The 21,272-nt window shown below is 42.3% G+C and overlaps 1 protein-coding gene across 1 annotated transcript; it reads left to right on the top strand.

Moving 5' to 3' along the window:
• Positions 1-475: 475 nt before the first annotated feature.
• On the top strand, positions 476-8,691 carry LOC309537969 (uncharacterized protein). Its single transcript, XM_082233143.1, has 5 exons — positions 476-649; positions 3,001-3,117; positions 3,516-3,671; positions 7,240-7,377; positions 7,993-8,691. Exons 1-5 carry the CDS (start codon positions 601-603, stop codon positions 8,166-8,168), a joined length of 636 nt encoding a protein of 211 aa, XP_082089269.1. The 5' UTR covers positions 476-600; the 3' UTR covers positions 8,169-8,691.
• Positions 8,692-21,272: the final 12,581 nt, after the last annotated feature.

Genomic DNA, 21,272 nt, shown 5'->3' with positions numbered 1-21,272 from the left:
TCCTGTTGCAGCGCAGCTATCTTCACCTCCTCCTCTGGTGTTGGAGATGAACCACCACAAGAGGAGGTCAAGGTAAGTTTTCCTTCCATTTTTTGGTCTTGTTTGTGGACTCACACCACAGCGGAACCCTAAAACACCTGGCGCGACCAGTGCGAGGGATCAAAATTGGGGCATTCGGGATTGGAAACAGAAGCCGGGGTAGCTTCTGCCAATCCGTGATGTCCCAAATAAATCAGGATACTTGAAGGGTCTCTGACCCCTGTGAATATGTTTGTGAAAATGCTTTCCCGTATCCACTGTGAAGAACACTGGGGATAACGTGGATTCTCATTTGCCAAAATTTCATGGTGTTCCTGGAAAAGATTGCATGCAATTTCAAAATTGCTTTGTGTTCCAAGATCACATCAGAGGCTCTCTGGGAAAACATGCTGCCTCCATTTGTGTCAGTTTTCACGTCTCATTAAACCAGTCATTCGCAAGTGCTGCTTGAGGCTCCCATCCCTGACTATAAATTCCTCTGTAAGCTCATAGCTGTATCCATTGCCTTTTTGGGACCAGGTCTTCTTGAAGTCCTTCTCAGCTCTTGATTATCCCAACACCATGAGAATTCTTCTGTGCACAGGCCTCCTCTTGAGCTTGTTTTCAGTAGGTGAGTAGAAACCAGAGATTCTGTGCTCCATTAACTTCCTCTAGAATAGGGAGGGGGTCAGTAGAGCTAGAGAAAGGAGGTCAAGAACATCATGTGCTCCTGGATGGGGTATTGAATAGATGGATATTGGGATGAAGAGCAGGAGAATCTGGGAATCTTGGTGTGATGAGAAAGTGAATCATACAAGTTACCAAAGTCCCCTAACACTATCATAGTTATCTCTACACCAAAGGAGTGCAATCTAGGAATGTTGATGCCAAGCAGGCTCCCCTGCTGCAAAGATCTCCTTCCTGTCAAGGAAAAGTCCCTAAATGGAGTGTTCTGATGTCATGGAGGGGTTGAACTGCCCCAGCCTCCATTGGACCCTGTTCTTGGCTGCTGTGGCCCCCTACCTCCACCTGCTGCACTTGCCAGTATGCTATGCTAGGGCTTGGATTGCTCCATTAGGGAGCAAATTGGGCATGCAGGCAAGGGTGTGGGGGGGAAATAAAACTTCTCATCACATATTATTTTGCTTTTAATGAGCTATTGCTCCAGAACTGCAGTGGCATGTTATCCCCCCCCCATTTTTTTTATTGATTTGCACAAAATTATAAACAAATAAACAGACAAACAAACATAAATCATAACCTTGTTAAAATTATAAGTATTAACATTGTTAAGTGACTTCCTCACTTCCCCTTGGTTGAATTTCAATGTATATCCTTTTAACGGTTTTCCAAATCAGAGTTCTTATAAACTTAACTTAATCCTTTAACATCCTTATAGCTTTTCAATTCAAAATTAAACATATTAATTCAACACCTAACTTATATAAAATCCTAAGCCAATCTAATACCTGCAACCTATTTCCAATTAGTTTAACTTAACAAATTTGACTAAATAATCATTAAATTTTGTTCATTCTTCCTGATTCTCCTCCTCCTTCTGGTCACGGACTCTTCTGGTTACGTCGTCTAGCTCTGAAAAATCCATCATCTTCATCTGCCATTCTTCCACTGTTGGTAATTCTTGTGTTTTCCACTTTTTAGCTAGCAAAATTCAAGCAGCAGTTGTGACATACAAAAATAATTTAACATCTTTCTTGGGCAATTCCTGACCAATTATTCTAAGAAGAAAGGCCTCATTATAAATCTTTTCCCAGAGATCTTTCACCTTGGGGCAGGTCCACCACATGTGGTAAAAGGTTCCTTCCTTTTCTTTACATTTCCAACATAGATTGTCACAGTTATGATATCTTTGCTAATTTAACAGGAGTCAAATACCATCTGTACATCATTTTCATTATATTTTCCTTTAACACAGTACATGCAGTGAACTTAACCCCTTTCTTCCACAGTCTTTCCCAATCCTCAAACATTGTTATGTCCTACATCTCTTGCCCAATCTATCATCACAGATTTAACTTGTTCATCTTTTGTATGCCACTCCAACAATAACTTGTACATTTTAGACAATATTTTACCTTTAGTGTCCAACAACTCTGTCTCCAGCTTAGAAATTCAGAAGCAAAACCATTTTTCTTATCCAATTTGTACAGTTCATTAATCTGGTAAGAGTAGAGATCTAAGCAAACAGCAGCTAGCTTAATTCCAGCTGTGTCATTATCTGCCGAGCCAGGGAAAATGGCGGAGGAGTATTCTTATACAAACTTGTTGAAGGAAATTCTGGCTCAGATTCAAGCCTTGAAGTCGATTCAGCAAGATGTGGCAGAACTTTAAAAAATACTTTCAACAGATGCAAGAGGAAACGTCTCATTATGAAGATTGCTTGACTGTCCACAAAACACTTATGCAAGGAAGTCATAATATTTTGAGTAAACAAATTACTTATTTAGAGTCACAACTGCAGGGAATCTAGAACCCAAGCTAATGGATTCAGGTTACAAGAAACAAGATTTCCAACTAAACATCAGGGAGAACTTTCTGACAGCAACAGCAGTTTGACTGTGGAATGGTCTCCCTCTGGAAGTTATGGACTCTCCTTCTTGGAGGATTTTAAGCAGAGGCTGGATGGCCATCCATCATGGATGCTTAGTTGAGATTCCTGCATCATAGGGGATTGGAGCAGATGTCCTGTGGGGTCCCTTCCAAGTTTAAAATCCTATGATATTATGTGTGGTCTTTCTCTATGCAATTAAAAGAGGAGAACTTTGGAAAGAACTTAGAAAGTTATATATTAAGGGTTTATTTTGCTGTCTATTTTGTGATTTTAAGTTGCTACTGGGGTTCTCCCTTGGCATCCAAGAATTGTCTTTTTATACCTTTTTTTCCTTGAGTCACCAAAATGGAGATGCCTTGTGGCATATGATCATGACACTGAGCTTTTGTGATCTTCCTTTCTCTCTGTAGGGGCATCACTACAATGTATGACATGTCGATATCTGAGCAACAACACTTGTATCCTGCGACAGGCACGTAATTGTTCAGGAAACACTTGCCGTGAAGTTGCTCTACAAAGTGATATATGTGAGTAAGGTTTCTTCCCCCCTGCCCCCAAAGAACCCTTCTCAACCGAGGCCTTCCACACACACAGAAATTTTCATGCTCTATGCAATCAAAGAATTACAGTAAAATCCATACACATGTGACTCAGCCCAAAAGTCTTCTGTAAAATATACAGAAGAGTCTGCTTGCGTTCAACATCTTCTCCTCACAGAAGGAATTATGTGGACTACAACTTTATTAATGGGGATGAAGGATTCTCCAGAAAGATTTCTGAGTTCTATGATGATATTACAAGGGGAGCACCTGACATATTTAGTGATTCATCTCTTAACCAGGGTTTCTCCCCTCCAAATGTTCTCTGTACAAAATCTGGGGCAAAAATGATTGACTTGATATTCCTCTCTAATTCTTCTTCACAGTTGCTGAAGACATCCTCAGACCTACTTACAGTGACTGCGTTAACACTCAGGATTGTATCCCAGGCATCTTTTCTTTTGCTGGAGGAACCCTCCAATTCTTTCGAATGCAAGCTGAATGCTGCAATACTGACCTATGCAACGAAAACCCTATTCAGTGTAAGGGCCCTTGTATTTTGGACACTTTCTGTATCAACAATTCTTGCCCAGAGGCAAAATATAGAACTTCCAAAAGAAAAAAAAATGTAATAATAAGACATTTATATTCTACCAAGTGTCAATTCTTTTAAATATAAAGACAAATGTAAAGGTACCCCTGACCATTAGGTCCAGTTGTGACCGACTCTGGGGTTGCGGTGCTCATCTCGCTTTATTGGCCGAGGGAGCCGGCATACAGCTTCCAGGTCTCGTGGCCAGCATGACTAAACCACTTCTGGCGAACCAGAGCAGCACATGGAAACGCCATTTACCTTCCCGCTGGAGCAGTACCTACTTATCTACTTGCACTTTGACGTGCTTTTGAATGGCTAGGTTGGCAGGAGCAGGGACTGAGCAACGGGAGCTCACCTCATTGCGGGGATTTGAACCGCCGACCTTCTGATCAGCAAGTCCTAGGCTCTGTGGTTTAACCCACAGCGCCACCTGCATCCCACTCCTTTAAATATAGCCCTTCCATAATATATGCATAATATACTTCAGCCCTTACAGAATGTGTATGGAGCTGACTTACCTACTTGAATTTGGTGGGGCGACTAGAAGAAGACATTCAAAACATTTGCATCAGGTGATCTCGTCGTCGGAGTCCCACTTGGGATTTCACACAGCGGAGGCTCTATCAGAGTGGTTTGAGTGATTGAGAGTAAGGCTACAACACTCACTGGAAAATGGGTTGCTTTCATCCAGTGTGTGGATTATCCTTTGTGTGTCAAGGTCCCCAAGCCACCCCAAATAAACTCACACTTCACACATCAATTTTGTTTAAGGTTTTTTGGCATGATTTTGGCCATAACTTTATTTAAATACACACATGTGAGTGGTTGCTTAGGCATTGGTTACGACTATCTGTCCTTGCCCCAGGGACAGAACTGACTTCTGGATTCCAGCGGAAGCCAGTCAGGGAAAACAATATTGGGGAGAAATGAAGCTGGGCAACAGACCCTCACTTCTCACCTGCATGCTCCCGGGGCTTGTACGGCCCAAGCCCAATGCCAGGGACTTGGATGAAAAGGATGGCAAGCCCCTTTAACGGAATTCCCTTGCAGCACCACCACTGGAGGGGTAGGCACTTACCCCTCCACCCACCAATTTTAACCAATGCATAACCCCAAACCTTACAAGTTGTGATGATTTGCTATGCAGTAGGCAAAAACCAAATGGCACCAGCCAATCAGCCAAATGGACAAAATTCCTACCAGGCCCCTGCCCCAACAGCAGGTGACCCCATGACAGGCATAGCAAGGTCAAAGCAAACACCCCCCCCCCAATTCAGGGAGGGTGGGTGGGTGATCTGGTACACGCAGCCCAAGAGGACGCTGAAGGCTGTGTGCCCAGTATTAAAAACCTTTGACCCGACCTCCAAATTGGCAACATCGAAGTCTCCCCAGAGACTCAAATTGCCCAATCACTGCCCGTGGACATCCAAACAGGTCTGGCCAGCAACAGTGGGTGGCCTGCTGGCCCCCACTGCAACACGTGCTCTCTGTTAGGTAGAACACATTTTAGCAACAAGTATATTTCTAGAGATCACCGTATTTTTCCCTGCATAGGGCGAACCTGACCATAGGGCGCACCTAGTTTTCAGAGGGGGAAATCAAGGGAAAAAATATGATCCCCCCCCCGCTCTGGGAGTAGGCCTTCTCCCAGGCCTTCTCCATGCTTTTGCGGGAGGTGGAGGAAATCCCCCATTGGGGAGAAGCGGACAGAAGTGCGCAGCCTAGACCTTCTCCCTGCTTTAAGGAGCCCGCAGCTCCTGCGGGCTTTTCGACCAGGAGAGAGAAGGGACTGACACGGCCAGTCAGTCCCTTCTCCCTCCTCGGGGAAAAGCCTCAACCACTGTCTCCCAAGCTTGTGGGGCTGGCGGTGGGGAGAAGCGCTGCTTTTCCCCACCGCCAGCTCTCCAGGCTTCAGCGAAAGCAACGTGAAGCCTCTGGAGCGTGGAGGGGGAACTCCCTCTGCACTTCGGAGGCTTCGTGTTGCTATCACTGAAGCCAAGGAACCTGCATTCGCTCCATAGGATGCACACACATTTCCCCTTAATTTTTGGAGGGGAAAAAGTGCATCCTATAGAGCGAAAAATACGGTATATTATCTTGATTGAATGAAGGTACATTTGGCTGCAACTTTGGTTTTGAGACATCCTGTATTGTACTTGAACATGATTTTGGTTTTGCAGTTGTCCCGCAAAAATGCTCACCAACTCTGGTCACTCTTCCCTTAAAAAAAACTCAACAACTCTGGGGAATCCTCCTCCCTCCAACGACAATAAGTAGATCACTGCCATTTTTTTTATATACTGGGAGTAGATCACAGTCTCTTGGGAGTTGGATGTGCCTGGCATATATTATGTAAAGGCCATATTTAAAGAAACAGACACTTGGTGGAGTATAAATGTCTTGTTTTTACATTTTGTCTTTGAGAAGTTCTATGTAATTGCATACTGAGTTATGTGAGCTGTGTTTCTTTATTTCTCTGTATTCCTTTGTGTTGTGTTTTGCTTACTTTGTTGCAGAGGAAAAATATAACTGGGTGAAAGGTTTGTCTTCCTAGTGTCTCTGGAAAGCAGTTGGACTCCTCTTCACAAGTCCCATAAAATCTTATGTGGGGATCTTGTGCTTTTTCATTTGGTGATCAAATTTTGCAGCTCAAAAAGCAAGTAAAATCTGATGTGGGGATCTTCTGCTTTTCCATTTGGTCATCAAATTTCCCAGATCAAAAGCAAGTAATAGTTTTTGCATGTCTGGGAAAATCAAGAGATGTGCACACATTTATCAATTTATATATGAGGGTGAGGGGAATTGACATATTTATTAGTGTGACTTTATTTATAACTGGGTGTGTTACTATTGTCACATTCCGTGAAGTTTAATGAAAGAAGCAACAACCCTTCTAAAATGTCAAAAGTAGATCCTATTTAAGATTTGACTGAATGTTGTAGCATTTTCATTTCATTGTTAGGGGCAGGGCGGCTGTTGCCTACAGCAAACCAGTAGCATCATTCCCAACAAATGATCTTGTTAATGGTGATAATCACAATGATCACTCCAAGATTGAACCTGAAACCACTATAAATGCCTATCATGGATAGTAGAAAAGTATCATCTTCCATTCAAAAGAGTAAGCCTAGATCCTAGAATCTGTGGGGAAGCCTTCTTTCATCTCATAGGCTGGTAAGGATCAATGCCAATCTGCTTTTGTCCCGGCTGGCAGAATTGTCAATCTCATTTCACACAATTCAGATCACTCTCATGCAGAAGCAGGTAGACACCAAGATGCATGTTCTGAGAAAGACCTGCATATGTTACATACAGAAGCCATACTCATGAGCAACACTCAACAATATTTATATTAGATTTTCCCAGCTGGATGGCACTTTTAGAACACCTTGGCAGCGGCGGGGGGGGGGGGGAATGATAACCCTTTGTACGAACTGGAAAATAAGGGCCAGAATGGACCAGTCATGTCAAAATAAATGGAATCCATCTGCTGACCATAAATTTCATTTTGCCAGTTCAACCTGGGAGTTTTGGGCCACTGCAGTGCCCATTCTGTTTCACGAGGAATGCAAATAATTGTGTGGTCGTCGACACCCATAACTGCCCTATTAGAGGGACTAAGTGCATAACATTTGCTGGTATCATGCAGCAAGGTGAGTAGAACTGCCAATCAGCAAAGGGTGGGGGGTGAGGGAAAGCAGCTCTCAGCCATCAGCTACCTGACCCTTTTCTGACCAAATGTGATAAAAGCAAAGGATGGGGTGGGGACCTGTGTTTTCTTTGAGGGGATGAATTTAAAGTTTTCTTTACACTGTTTGCCCCATTCCTCAGTCAATGCCATGGTGTTGACCCACCCCCAGACAATCCTGGGAAATCCCTGATCACATGGAAGCAAACATGTATAAAGCTGTCATTCCCATTTTGAGTTTCCACATGCCTTGGAGGAATGTTGTATTGTGGGCTTTGGGGGAAATTAAATTGGTGGCTAAATTCGCAAATGTGGGCTGGCTTCACCCAATAGCCTTGGTCTGGTCAGAGTACAAGTAGACAGGGAAGAAAGGGAAAGCAGGGCTTGTGGAAGACATCAGAAGTGGGCTGTTCTCAGGTGCAATGGTCCTGAAATCTGCCTGAAATCTGAAATGGTCCTGAAATCTTGTGAATTTTCAGGGAACATAAGAGGGGTGGGGGTAAAAGGGTCCTGCAGGTTGCCCAAGTGTGCTGGGTCCTTAAGTCCACCCAGACTCATATTAACATTCTTCTCTTTCTAGTGGGTTCAAGTCAAGTGTCAGCTGCTTTCAAAGGATGTGCAACACCAGATTTCTGTAATTTCATAACAACAATCCCAACAGGAGTAAAGCGAAGTCTGAATGGCTTGGTGTCATTCAATGTCACCCAAGCGACATGTGTTGATGCCCAGCCATCGTCCTATACTTCTGGCCTGTAGATGTGGCCTTCGTGGGACTTAGGAGGAAACTGTGCTATCAGCGGCAGGGTGTGGAAGATCTCTGGAGATGCTGAAGATGCCTGAGGCAGGTGCAAGAGGGCAGGAAATTGAGATTTGGGAGACGTAGTTAGAGAAAATATGGCACAGGGATTTCCATTTGAATTGTGATCTGAATAAATTGATAAAGCAGACAAATTCTGTTTCTTGCATTGGGGATTTTCAAGTGAATAATTTCTGTGCAGTGATGGCACAATGAATGTTAACTTCTGAAGGCCAAGAATGAGAAGAAAACTGAAAATTGTAATCTGGGATATTAATAGTTTTCCCCTAATGGCACAGGTTTTAGTTTTGGTTTTTCTTTAGTAGGGGGAACTAGTTCCACTAGGAAAGCTGAATGAAGAGAAAAGCATTACACTTTCTGGCTTTGTTATGTGCTCAGTGTAGAAGGCTCATTTTTCCATTACACCACTATTATCTGCAAATATGTAAAGAAACTAGAGATCAGATAAAAGATCTCAGTTGTCTGTCCAGTTACATCCTGATTTAACTAGTGACTGATTTCTTTGGCTCACCCACCCCCACCATTTAAATGTTTCCAGAAGCTTTGATTCTGAGGAATATTCAATTAAAAATTCACTAGCAGCTTGTACCTGGCTGTTCTCAGGAATTCCAAGTAACTAAAAATCTGTATGGTTTGGAAAGGTCTATAGACTGAAACTTCCTCCTTGATGTCAGGAACCCTCAAGACAAATTGTCCCAAAACGATTCACATTCTAAAGCCAAAACACAGGTGTAGCGTGAAAGGCAAGGTCCAGACATAATCCAAGGTCAAAACACAGTAAGTCCTTTGTTTCTTAGGTGTAAAGGCATAATGCAAAGTCAGATCCCTTAAGGGTGCCCTGAACCCAATCATGTTTCTGTATACTTAATGTGGGGTGCATGAGTTGTTAGGGGAGGGGTTTTACCTCTGGTGGAGGACATGTTGTGCTCATTCTGGGGTAGTTTGTTCACCTTTGCCCCCCCTTGCACTCTGCTCTCACCTGTGGCTGCTGGAAGCAAGTGACAGCATCCACACCCCAGGAACTGGCTTTGAATGGGTAGCTAAACCAGGTGAGGGTAGCCATTGGGTCTCAAACACTTGTTGAGTTAGGGATTTCCGCTGCATGCAAAGGCAAGCTCTGGCAGATTGAGCAGATGAGAGCAATGGTTAAGAAGCTTTTTTTTTTTTGCACATGATCTAGAGGGAAGTGAGGGGCAGATGGGGAACATCAGCCTGGGAAAGTAGTCCATCTAAATGGAAAACTCTGACCCTAAACCTCCACTGCTTTGTGGGATATCTTCAGGAGAAGAAAAGGCTTAGGAGTAAACCCTACACCAGTGGTTTTCAACTTTTTTGAGTCTACAGCACCCATGACCAACCGCATTCCTTCTGTGGGAGCCACTTACAATGGGGTTCCATTACAGAGCATTGCCCTGTTCCACTCCTGTCCCATTCTGCCCCACCCCCTTTCAGTGCAGTTTTGGGTGCAGGTGTAAGTGTTACCCACACGTGCCAATTGCACACAAGTGGTGATCCCCATGTACCTGGTGAAAACTTGTGTTGTTTTGTTATTTAGCATTTTTAAGACTTAAAATGTAAGCAGTAGAGCTTTGAAAAGCTTTTTTTTAAAAAAAACGATGAGTCATCCATTTCTCTGCAAAATATTGTTTTTGTAAGTTGGGGGGTGGTGGAAACAAACTTAAATAATGAAAAAATTATTATTATTATTATTAATTTCTCTTTATTAATTTTCATACACACATATACACACATATGTACAGAAAATAAATTCTTCACGGGGGAAAAAAACAATAATAAGAACAACATAACTTAATTATAAGGGAAAAAAACAAAACAAAGACAAACATGTAAGTTATTGACTTCCCTCCACCTCAGTTTTGGGTTATGTAATACACTCCCCCCCCCGCAGTTTTTCTTTAAAACTTTTGTATGTCGAAGGGTTATATTAAGCCTACTGTGAAAATAATGAAAAAATTATTAAGATACTCTGGGAAAAATTATACCAACAGAAAATAAAGACACAAACAAATCTACTTTGAAAAACTGATATACTGCAACGGTGATGTAGTGGGGAGGGGAGACATTTCTTTCTGGCCTGAGATGACTCTGGAGAGGACCAAACTTTGAGACTTTTGGGTTGCTGCTAATATTACCTAGGTATAGGCTCTGGAGTAAATTAAATGTCTTACAGATGCCCCCATCTCAGTCTAAATATGTGGCTGTGCAATCAAAGGAAAAGATCTGGTTGCCCCCTTTGGAAGAGCTGGATAAAGCTGAAGTATTTCTTCTTCACCAAACCTTTATTGTTGTTGTTGTTTAGTTTTTTAGTCATGCCCGACTCTTCGTGACCCCATGGACCAGAGCACGCCAAGCACTCCTGTCTTCCACTGCCTCCCACAGTTTGGTCAAAAAACCTTTATTAGGCATTACAAATATAGGCCATCAAAAAGCATCCCTATATAAAATTATAAAATATAAAGAAATAAACAGCCATGTAAAAATATGTAATAATGAGGATTTTCACTGGAGTTTCTTCTCAGTAAATAGTGCCATTCACTACTCTTAGAGATACTATTGTTAAAAACTCAGCCACCCAACTTCCTGTTTGGCTGCCATGGCAAAGGCTGCCCATTACATGGGAGCCTTTTTGTATGGAATTTGTGAGGATGAGATGGGAGTAATCATCCTCCCAACACCCCCCCCAGGGCCGGGGGGGCAGCTTCACCCGCAGATTGCCCAAGACCTGCTCCCAGTCCGGAAGGTATGAGGGGGAAGGGGGCACTGGGTGTAAAGCGCAGTGTGGTTTTTTTGCAACTCTCCAAAGCCGTTTTTTGCAACTCTCCAAAGCCATTGCCACAAGCAGAAAACACCTGCTTTTTAAGATGAAATTTACACAAGAAGCAACTGAGTAGGAAGTTATTTCGCACAAGGCCCTTTCAAATCAGTGGGAAGTCAAGCAACACCACAGCTGTGCAGGGCCGAGTTGACATTCCACATGGGTAGCCCCAGCCATCCAGGTGCTTGCATGCACTGTTGGCATTTGCTGGCAAGTAGAAGCTGTGCTCAGCTTTAGCCACCCACTGTTGGGATTTACTTGTGAGTAGAAGCCAAAGTAAGCACCAGAGCAGTCCTCCATTGCCATTATCATTATCAGGTAACACCTGGCTGGAAAGGTGCCTCACACCTGACTCTCTACAGGTAACTCCTTTCCAACAGGGCTCTTCCTGCTTGCTGCCTTTACTCTTCAGCCAACATGCCAGAAATTGAGAGTGAAGGGGGAGGAGGCTGACAACCTCTGCCCTACACAAATCTGGAGTTGAGTCCCTAAGATGGTTGGATGGCAACTCCTGTACCCAAACTGATGCCTAATGTGTTGTTATGCTTCTTTTGGACCACATCAGCAAAGCCTTGAAGGGTGTCTTCTCATTTGGGAAGCCCAGGACCTTCATACACAGGGCCCAGGCTTGCATCCTGGGGAGGTCACTTCAGTGCTGCTAAATCAAAGGTTTGACTTCGCCTCCAGAGGTGCACTCCATTGTCTCTTGAGACAGATGGATGCCAACGTAATTAATGTGTTGTCCCCAACTGCTTCATCTGTTTGGATACCCACTTGCTTCGATAAGAAGGACACGTAATGTACACATGGACCCTGGGGATATGATTGTGAAAATGCGAAGAACACAGGCATAACTTGGATTCTCATTTGTCAAAATTTCATGGTGTTTCTGAAAAAAGATTGCACTGAGTTTCCAAAGTGATTTATCATCACTATCACATCATGTGCATTCTGGGAAAACTCTATTTGGGATAGTTTTCACATCTCACTAAATCAGTTGTTTGCAAGATCTGCCTGAGGCTCAAACCCTGATTTATATATTCCCCTGAGTAAGCTCAAAGTTGCATATGTTGCCTTTTTAGGGACCAGATTGTCTTGAAGCCCTCCTTAGCTTTTGATCATCCCAACACCATGAAGACTTTCCTGTGCATGGGCCTCCTGTGCATGGGCCTCCTCTTGGCCTTGTTTTCACTAGGTGAGTAGAAACCAGGCAATATGATACGATAATCTTTATTGTCATTGTCCTGTACAGAACAATGAAATTGAAAAATGTACATCAGACATTCAAAAACCAACAAGCCTGCTATCCCTACTATCCCAGCCTGAATAAAAAAATTCCTTCTAGTAGCACCTTAAAGACCTACTAAGTTAGCTTTTGGTATGAGCTTTCGTGTGCATGCACACTTCTTCAGATACACTGAAACAGAAGTATCTGAAGAAGTGTGCATGCACACGAAAGCTCATACCAAGAACTAACTTAGTTGGTCTTTAAGGTGCTACTGGAAGGAATTTTTTTATTTTGACTATGGCAGACCAACACGGCTACCTATCTGTAACTGGATCTATCCCAGCCTGGTTAGTCCTTAAAAATTCTAATACCCCATCCTGGGTTCCATGAGTTTCCTCTGGAGTAGGGAATGGCCAGTGGGGCTAGAGCAAGGGAGGTCAAGAATGTCAAGTGCCTAGAGACAGAATAATGAATAAATGGATATTCTGATGAAGAGCAGGAGGATATGGGACCCATGACTGGAAATTCCCAGATAGCTCTAATTTTCCTCCTTTAATTGTCCTGTTTAGTGGGCTGGAACTGGCTGGAATGTGCCATGTGAACTTGGCCCTTTGGAAGATTAGGAATGGGAAACAGAATGAGTGATCCATTGAATAGGTTAGTAAGGAATCCTGGATTACCTAGAGAGAGCAACATGTTCACCTCTCTTTCAGCTGTGAAGCTCTCCTTCCTCTAAATGAAAAGCCCCCAACTAGAGTGTTCTAATGACAGGGAGGGGCTGAACTCCCCCAAAATCCTTGGGATCCTGTTCTTGTCTGCTTTGGACCCTTCCAGATTTCAGAGTCCAGTAGAGGGGTGGGGGGGAAAGCTTGAGTGACAAAACAGAGAGCAGAAATGTCAGAAGTGGGAGGAATGTCTAGCACACCTTTTGGGCAGTTTTGCTGTTTCTATCACAGGCCTCACACACAGCACAGGAATGTTTTGTGTGTTTGGAGGAAATCAGTGGACAGACTCTTATGTCAATTCTGCTTGAGTTGAAGTAAATGCTAAATGGGAACTCCAAATGTCCATCATACATATGGAGCCATGGCATCTTTGCATTTGAAATCCAGGTTTGCATAACGTGTGAGAAGGTCTTATTACTCACTTACAAATTACTTACAAAAATGAACATTAAGAATGTTGATAAAAACAAAGTTAAAGGGTGTGCAAAGGGTGTGAAGGCTGCAATATGAAATTTTCCACCCTGGAATAAAGCCCTATTGAATTGATTTGGCTGTACTTCTTTGTAGACATGTCTAGCATTTCAGATGGCCTCTGCATGCAGTGCTGCCACAAAGCAGGAGGTGGTGCTGAAAGGCCCATTGGCACCAATACAATTTCAGTTTTTAAATCCTTCAAATTTCACCTAAAAACCCCCAAATTTTGTAAAGGCATTTGCCATCATCTTCTTCTTTAATCACAATGTCATTTAAAAGCCTCTGGCCTCATATAAGCAACATACTGAAGTTTGATGAATGCATGAAGGGGTTAATGCCATAGAACAAGCTGTCCTGCCAGTCTTGGCTAGGTCACTCTCCCTCTTTCCTTTGGAGGAAGGAAATCAAGCCTATTGCTGTACCTCAATGGTCCTTTGGAAGATTAGGAAGCTGAACATGCGAGGAGGTCTGAGCTAGTTGCTCAGACCGCATGGCTCTTAGAAGCCCCTTTTGAGTTATTGGACCAGCAATTTAGGAACTGTCACCAGTGTAACTAAGCCAAGAGTTGCTGCATATTTTGTGTTTTTAAGTCTCTGCTGGGGTTCTCTCACCAAAGAATATTTGCCCCATACTTGGATCTTGGCATCTAAGAACTCTCCTTTTATATTTATCTTCTTTTTCCTTGAACAATCAAAAAGGAGATTTCTTGTGGCATAAGATAGTGACACTGAGTTCTTGTGATCTTCTTTCCTCTCTGTAGGGGCACCACTACAATGTATGACCTGTCAATATGATGCCTACAACAAATGTATTACACGAGAGCCACGTGTTTGTCCAGGCAATGCCAATGCTTGTCGTGAAGTTGTTATGTATACTAATATATGTGAATTAGTTTTCTTTCTTTGTGCTACATACACAGAACCCTTCTCAATATAGGGTTGTCATACATCCAGTGATACCTCAAGCAAATCCCACTGAATTCAGTGAGCCTTACTCCCAGATATGTGGGGGTTCAGATTTCAACCTTACATAGCTTCCTGATGTGGATTTTAAAAGCCAACGGAAGGCTTCAGTCATGATGGTTCTTTTCATTTGGGGGGAAAAAGTATCTATTTGGTTACCTGCAAATTTTCTGTGTGTTCCTCAGTGCTAGCCTCTTTGTCCAATTTGGGAGAAGCATCTGGATTTCACTGCCTATGGTTGACCACCCCAATCTCCATTTTAAAAGTGACATTGCATTTAAAATTATTTTCCTCCCTCTCCCTGTGGCATTTCCCCCCTTCACTTACAGCTATATTCTCTCTCTCTCTCTCACTGGTGCTTTAGTGAGCAATACTAAACAGGACTGCAAGTTTCTACTGAATTGTGAAATCAAAGTAGTGAGAGTGGCTGAAATCCCAACCCTTTTCACCCAGGACTATGCTTTGCTCAACTCAGAGTGACGTATGTCTTAGTAGAGATGGCTATCTTTGTAGGCATAGGATTGTGATGCACAGGTTGGGTTGGTGATGGGGCGCTTCATCAATTTCACTTTATTAACCCAGCCTTTTGTTGTTTTTGCTGCAAAAGAAGAAATGATTTTAACTCTGAAAATGCTTTAACTATGAAACAGAACTGCTACGGGTAAAAACATATTAGTTTACATCTGTTTAGAAGCTTTAAAACTGAATTGTAAGTCCCCCAAAGACTAACAAAAGTATTTATTTCAAATGCACGAAAACATGTATTAGATGCCTTTCAGTTTAGAAAGTTTTGAATGTGACTTGAATGGCACAGATGTGACTTGCATGGCACAGATGTGACTTGCATGGCACAGATGTTTGCAACTTCTGCTGCCATGGGCTGTCGTAGTTTTGTATCTGAAGCCAATAGGCACACTTAGGAGAGAATATGTTGCGTTCTATTTATAAGCCTTTGAGCATAAAACAAACATGCAAACTGTAATGAATAACACCAGTTACAAAACAGTTAAATCATAGTGTAATAAAACCCTTCTTGAAGTTCTCTAGCTCATGTTGTGATAACTTTATTTTCTGCAAGTTTCCCATACACAGTGTAATCCCAAAGCTATGAAATCCACAAAGCGCAATAAAAGTAATACAATCAGGGCCACTCACTCGCTTTGTGAAAATTCACTTATCCAAACGTAAATAATTATACTCAAACTTCAGTGATGCGCACATCACGAGGGCACATTGTTAAGAAGATGTGACATTGTGGCTTTCAGAGGCAGCTGTGACTTCCTTGAAATGCCTAGTTGCCCCTGCATTTGCTTAAACTGATGGATACCAAGGTGGGTCTTTGGAGATTAGGGATCTCAGTGCAGCACCTCTTCACTCTCAATGTGATGTTTCCAGAAAATCACCTCCCCTTTTCTTCCCTGCATCAGAAGACCCAGGAACAGGTATCAGATGTGCCATACGATATTCAGAAAGGACTACCAGACAGAATGCTGAAGCTGAAAAGACATTTCACATACACTTAAAAACTGAATGCTTTTTCCAGATGTCATTACAACACTTAGTTGAAATGTCACATTAAAAAAAGAAAGAAAAACAACCTGTGTCATAAGTGCTGGATACTCTTACAGCATCAGTGTACAGCTTTCAATTAAAGACTTTCCAATTTATTTATGTATTTAAAATTCTGATTCTGCCACTTACTCTGGGGCAAAAATGATTGACTTGATATTTGTTTCTAATTCTTCTTCACAGTTGACGACCAGCACACAATGAAGCATTACAGTGACTGTGTTAACACTGAGGATTGTACCCCAGGCTTGTTTGGTTATAATGCAGTATACATGGGATCTTTTCTGATGAAAACGGAATGCTGCTATACTGACCTATGCAATGAAAATCCTATCAAATGTAAGAATCCTTTTATTTTGGACACTTTTTGTATCAATAAATCTTACCCATAGGCTAATTATAACTGGGTCCAAGATTTGTCTTCATAGTGTCTCAGGAAAACAATTGGACTACTCTTCATGAGTCCCACTAAAATCTGATGTGAGAGTCTGATGCTTTTCCATTTGGTAGTCAAATTTTGCAACCCAATAAGCATGTAAGAAGTTTGGAAGGTCTTGGAAAATTAAGAGATGTGCACACATTTATCAGTTTATATATGAGAAGAAAAGGACACCTTCATTACGGTGACTGTATAATTGGGTGTTATTATTGTCACATTCCTTGAAGTTTAATGAAATAAGCAATATCCCTATCAAATCCCAAGACTAGAACCTCTACACATTGGATCCTATTTAGAGCTTGGTTGAAACCCTCCTGCCAGTGTCCCGCCCCCCAAATGCACAGGAGACTTTGTTCTAGTAACCTTTGGTGGGAGGAGTGAGATAAAGGCAAAATCCAACATAGACAAACATTGCAGCATTTTCATTTCATTGTTGGGGCAGGGAAGGTATGAACCCATTAGCCTCATGCTCAACAAATAATGTTGTTAAAGGTGATGATCACAATGAAGTTTATCATAGCTGATAATCACTCTGGATGGCTTCCAACATATTAAAACCACAACAAACATCAACAACAACCTAGTATGTACCCAATAGCATCCTTCCCAAAAAATTAGCTTGCTGGTGATGATGATCACAATAATTATTATAGTATTTATAATTGGGTATGTTACTACTGCCACGTTCCTTGATGTTGAATGAAATAAGCAATAACCCCCATAAAATGTCAAGACTAGAACCTCTACCCAATGAATCATATTTCAGGCTTGCCTGGAAGCCGCCTGCCCCCACATCACCCCCCCAAAAAAAAATCACAGGAGACTTTGTTGTAGTAACCTTTGGTGGGAGGAATGAGATAAAGACGACATTCAACATAGACAAAAATTGCAGCATTTTCATTGCATTGTTAGGGGCAGGGAAGGTATGAACCCAGTAGCCTCAAGCCCAACAAATAATGTTGTTAAAGGTGATGATCACAATGGAGTTTATCATAGCTGATAATCACTCTGGATGGCTTCCAACATATTAAAACCACAACAAACATCATCATCATCATCAACAACAACAACCCAGTATATACCCAGTAGTATCCTTCCCAACAAATTAGCTTGTTGGTGATGATGAGCACAATGATGATTGTCATAGTTGATTGCCAGAAAAATTTACCCCTAGAATGATCCTGAGAATATTGCTGCCAGGCTCATTTTTAAAGGGACAAATGACTGAGTTTTTCCTCATTGTTGTTTGAATAAAAGAAAACAGGTTTAATGCTCAGGCTCCTTGTCAAATTGTAAACACAAATGTTCCGTGGTTTTAACGTAATGAAAACCAGTGCATCATTTTCCCCACCCAACGATTTAGACAATCTTCATGTTTTTGCCCCATGTTCATCACCTGAAAGTGCTGTGAGTCAGTGATCTTGGGAATCTGGGAAATTTTAGTGTGGAGGTGGAGAAATTGAGAATGCAGGGAGGGCACAGTTTTGTTCAATGTAGGATAAAACCACCATAAATGTGTATCATAGGTAGTAGAAAAGTGTCTTCTTTTCTTCCATTCAAAACAGTCAGCCTGGAGCTTAGAAATTATGAGAAATCCTTGTTTGATCTCATAGAATTGATATCATAGAATGGTAAGGATCAAAGCCAATCTGTTCTTGTCCTGGCAGACAGAACTGTCAATCTCATTTTACTAAATTCAGATCACTCTCATGCAGAAGCAGGTACACAGCAAGATGCATGTACTGAAAAAGATCTGAATGTGATACATATAGAAGTTTTACTGAGGAGAAAATATGCAACACTAAACAATATTTATATTAGTTTTTCATAGGTGGCCCATTTGATTGCAGTTGTAGAGTACCATGCCATGAGTGTGTGTCTGTGTGAACTGGAAACTAAGGGCCACAATGGACTAGGCATGCCAATGTAAATGGAATCCATCTGCCGACAATATGCTTCATTTTGCCAGATCCACCTGGGAATGATTTACCACTGGGGTGCGCATTCTGCCTTCCAAAGAACTCAACTTATTGCGTGATGCACAGCAAATGCCCTTTTAAATGGCTTAAGTGTATGAGACTTGTTGGTATTGTAAAGAATGGTGAGTAAACTGCCAATCAGCTGCCAATCATTAACTACCCTTTCTGGCCAAATGTGATAAAAGGAAAAGGGGGGGGGGGAGCTGTACCAGATATTTTCTTTGAAAGGAAATATTCAAGGTTTTTGTTAATGTGGTATTTCCTTGTTTTGAAAGTACTTTGGGGGAATATATCTGTCCCTGATTTCAGTATGTGAGAAAGAGAAATGGAGGGATATAAGAAGTACCCTAGGAAGGTGAGGTTTCCTGATTATCAGGGAGGAACACACTGTTGGCTCCAGTCCCATTTTGAGTTTCCCTAGAACCTGGAGGGGTCCTATATTGTGGGCTTTAAAGATGATCTAACTGGTGACTAAATTCACCCAGTAGCCTTGGTCTGGTAAGAGGACAAGTAGAGAGGGAAGAAAGGTAAAGCAGGGGTTATGGAAGACATCAGATGTGGACTGATCTCAAATGCAGTGGCCATGATATCTGCCTAAGGATGCCAGGCCCTGGTGCCAAGACTGACTCATATTACCCTGCTTCTGCTTTTATTTCAGTGTCTTTTGGTGGGTTGAAATACATCTTGGGAGGAATGTTTTTGCCAAAAATCTCAGAAACCTCATCAGGAGGGCTTTAAACTGACTAATGTGGGGGAGGGAGACAGTGCTCCTGAAGGTAGGAGTCTATCAATTGATGAAGATGATCATCCAAATGTCATAGACCAAATGGAGCAAACAGCATGCAGACCTAGTGGTGGGAGGAAAAAATCCTTAAATAAGAGACACGGGGGAATGATTAATGGACTTCAATGTCTGTACACTAATGCACAAAGCATGGGAAATAAACAAGATGAGCTTGAGCTCTTGGTACAGCAAAGTAAATATGACATAATAGGCATCACTGAAACCTGGTGGGATAAGTCCCACGATTGGAATGTAATAATGGAGGGATACAATCTATTTCAGAGAAACAGACCAGACAAGAAAGGAGGAGGAGTGGCGTTATATGTCAGGGATGTGTATACCTGTGAAGAGATCCAAGATTTAGAACCTCAAAGCCAAAGTGAGAGCATTTGGGTCAAAATTAAGGGAGAGAAGAATAACAGAGACCTCATTGTGGGAGTTTACTATAGATCCCCAAGCCAAACGGAGGACATAGATGATGCCTTCCTGGAACAGATGGCCAAGCATGCAAAAGGAAGGGAGATAGTAGTAATGGGGGACTTCAATTACCCGGATATTTGTTGGATGTCAAACTCAGCCAAGAGCATAAGGTCAAACAGATTCCTCACTGGCCTTGCAGACAACTTCATTGTCCAAAAAGTGGGAGAAGCAACAAGAGGAACAGCCATATGAGATCTGGTCCTAACCAATGTTGATGACCTGGTTAGTGGGGTAGAAGTGGAAGGATCATTAGGCGCGAGTGACCATGCTCTTCTGAAGTTTACTATACAGCGGAAAGGAGCAGCCAAGCATACTAGGACTCAATTTCTTGACTTTAAGAAAGCCGACTTCATAAAACTTAGGGAAGTGCTGGGTGAGATCCCATGGACAGTAATACTAAAAGGAAAGGGAGTTCATGATGGCTGGGAGTTTGTTAAGAGGGAGATAGTAAAAGCACAACATCAGGCAATACCAATGAGACGGAAACATGGAAGGTGCCTAAAGAAGCCAGGGTGGCTATCTAAAGAACTTTTAACTGAGATAAGATTAAAAAAGGATGTGTACAAAAAATGGAAAAGGGGGGAAAGCACCAAAGAGGAATTCAAACAAATAGCCAGCACGTGTAGACACAAAGTCAGAAAAGCTAAAGCGCAGAATGAACTCAGGCTTGCTAGAGAGATTAAAAGCAACAAAAAAGGCTTTTATGGGTATGTTGGTAGCAAAAGGAAGAACAAAGAAACAGTGGGGTCACTCAGAGGAGAAGATGGTGAAATGCAAACAGGGGACACAGAAAGGGCTGAACTCCTCAATGCTTTCTTTGCCTCAGTCTTCTCCGATAAAGAAAACAATGCCCAACCTGAAGAATTTGGAGCAAATGATTCAGCAGAGGAAACACAGCCCAGAATAACTAAGGAGATAGTACAAGAATACTTGGCTAGTTTAGATGTATTCAAGTCTCCAGGGCCAGATGAACTGCATCCAAGAGTATTAAAAGAACTGGCAGATGTGATCTCAGAACCACTGGCAGTCATCTTTGAGAATTCCTGGAGAACAGGCGAAGTCCCGGCAGACTGGAGGAGGGCAAATGTTGTCCCTATTTTCAAAAAGGGGAAAAGAGAGGACCCAAATAATTACTGCCCAGTCAGTCTGACATCAATACCAGGGAAGATTCTGGAGCAGATCATTAAGCAAACAGTCTGTGAGCACCTAGAAAGGAATGCTGTGATCACCAATAGTCAGCATGGATTTCTGAAAAATAAGTCATGTCAGACTAACCTGATCTCGTTTTTTGACAGAATTACAAGCCTGGTAAATGAAGGGAACTCAGTGGATGTAGCCTACCTTGATTTCAGCAAGGCATTTGACAAGGTGCCCCATGATATTCTTGTAAAGAAGCTGGTAAAATGCGGTCTTGTCTATGCTACCACTCAGTGGATTTGTAACTGGCTGACTGACCGAACCCAAAGGGTGCTCATCAATGGTTCCTCTTCATCCTGGAGAAGAGTGACTAGTGGGGTGCCACATGGTTCTGTCTTGGGCCCGGTCTTATTCAACATCTTTATCAACG

The sequence above is a fragment of the Podarcis vaucheri genome (genome assembly GCF_965113315.1).
Source record: "Podarcis vaucheri genome assembly, chromosome: 7".
NCBI classification, from domain to species: Eukaryota; Metazoa; Chordata; class Lepidosauria; order Squamata; family Lacertidae; genus Podarcis; species Podarcis vaucheri.
Note: the sequence above shows the minus strand (reverse complement) of the source record. Positions and strands in the feature narration are given on the sequence as shown.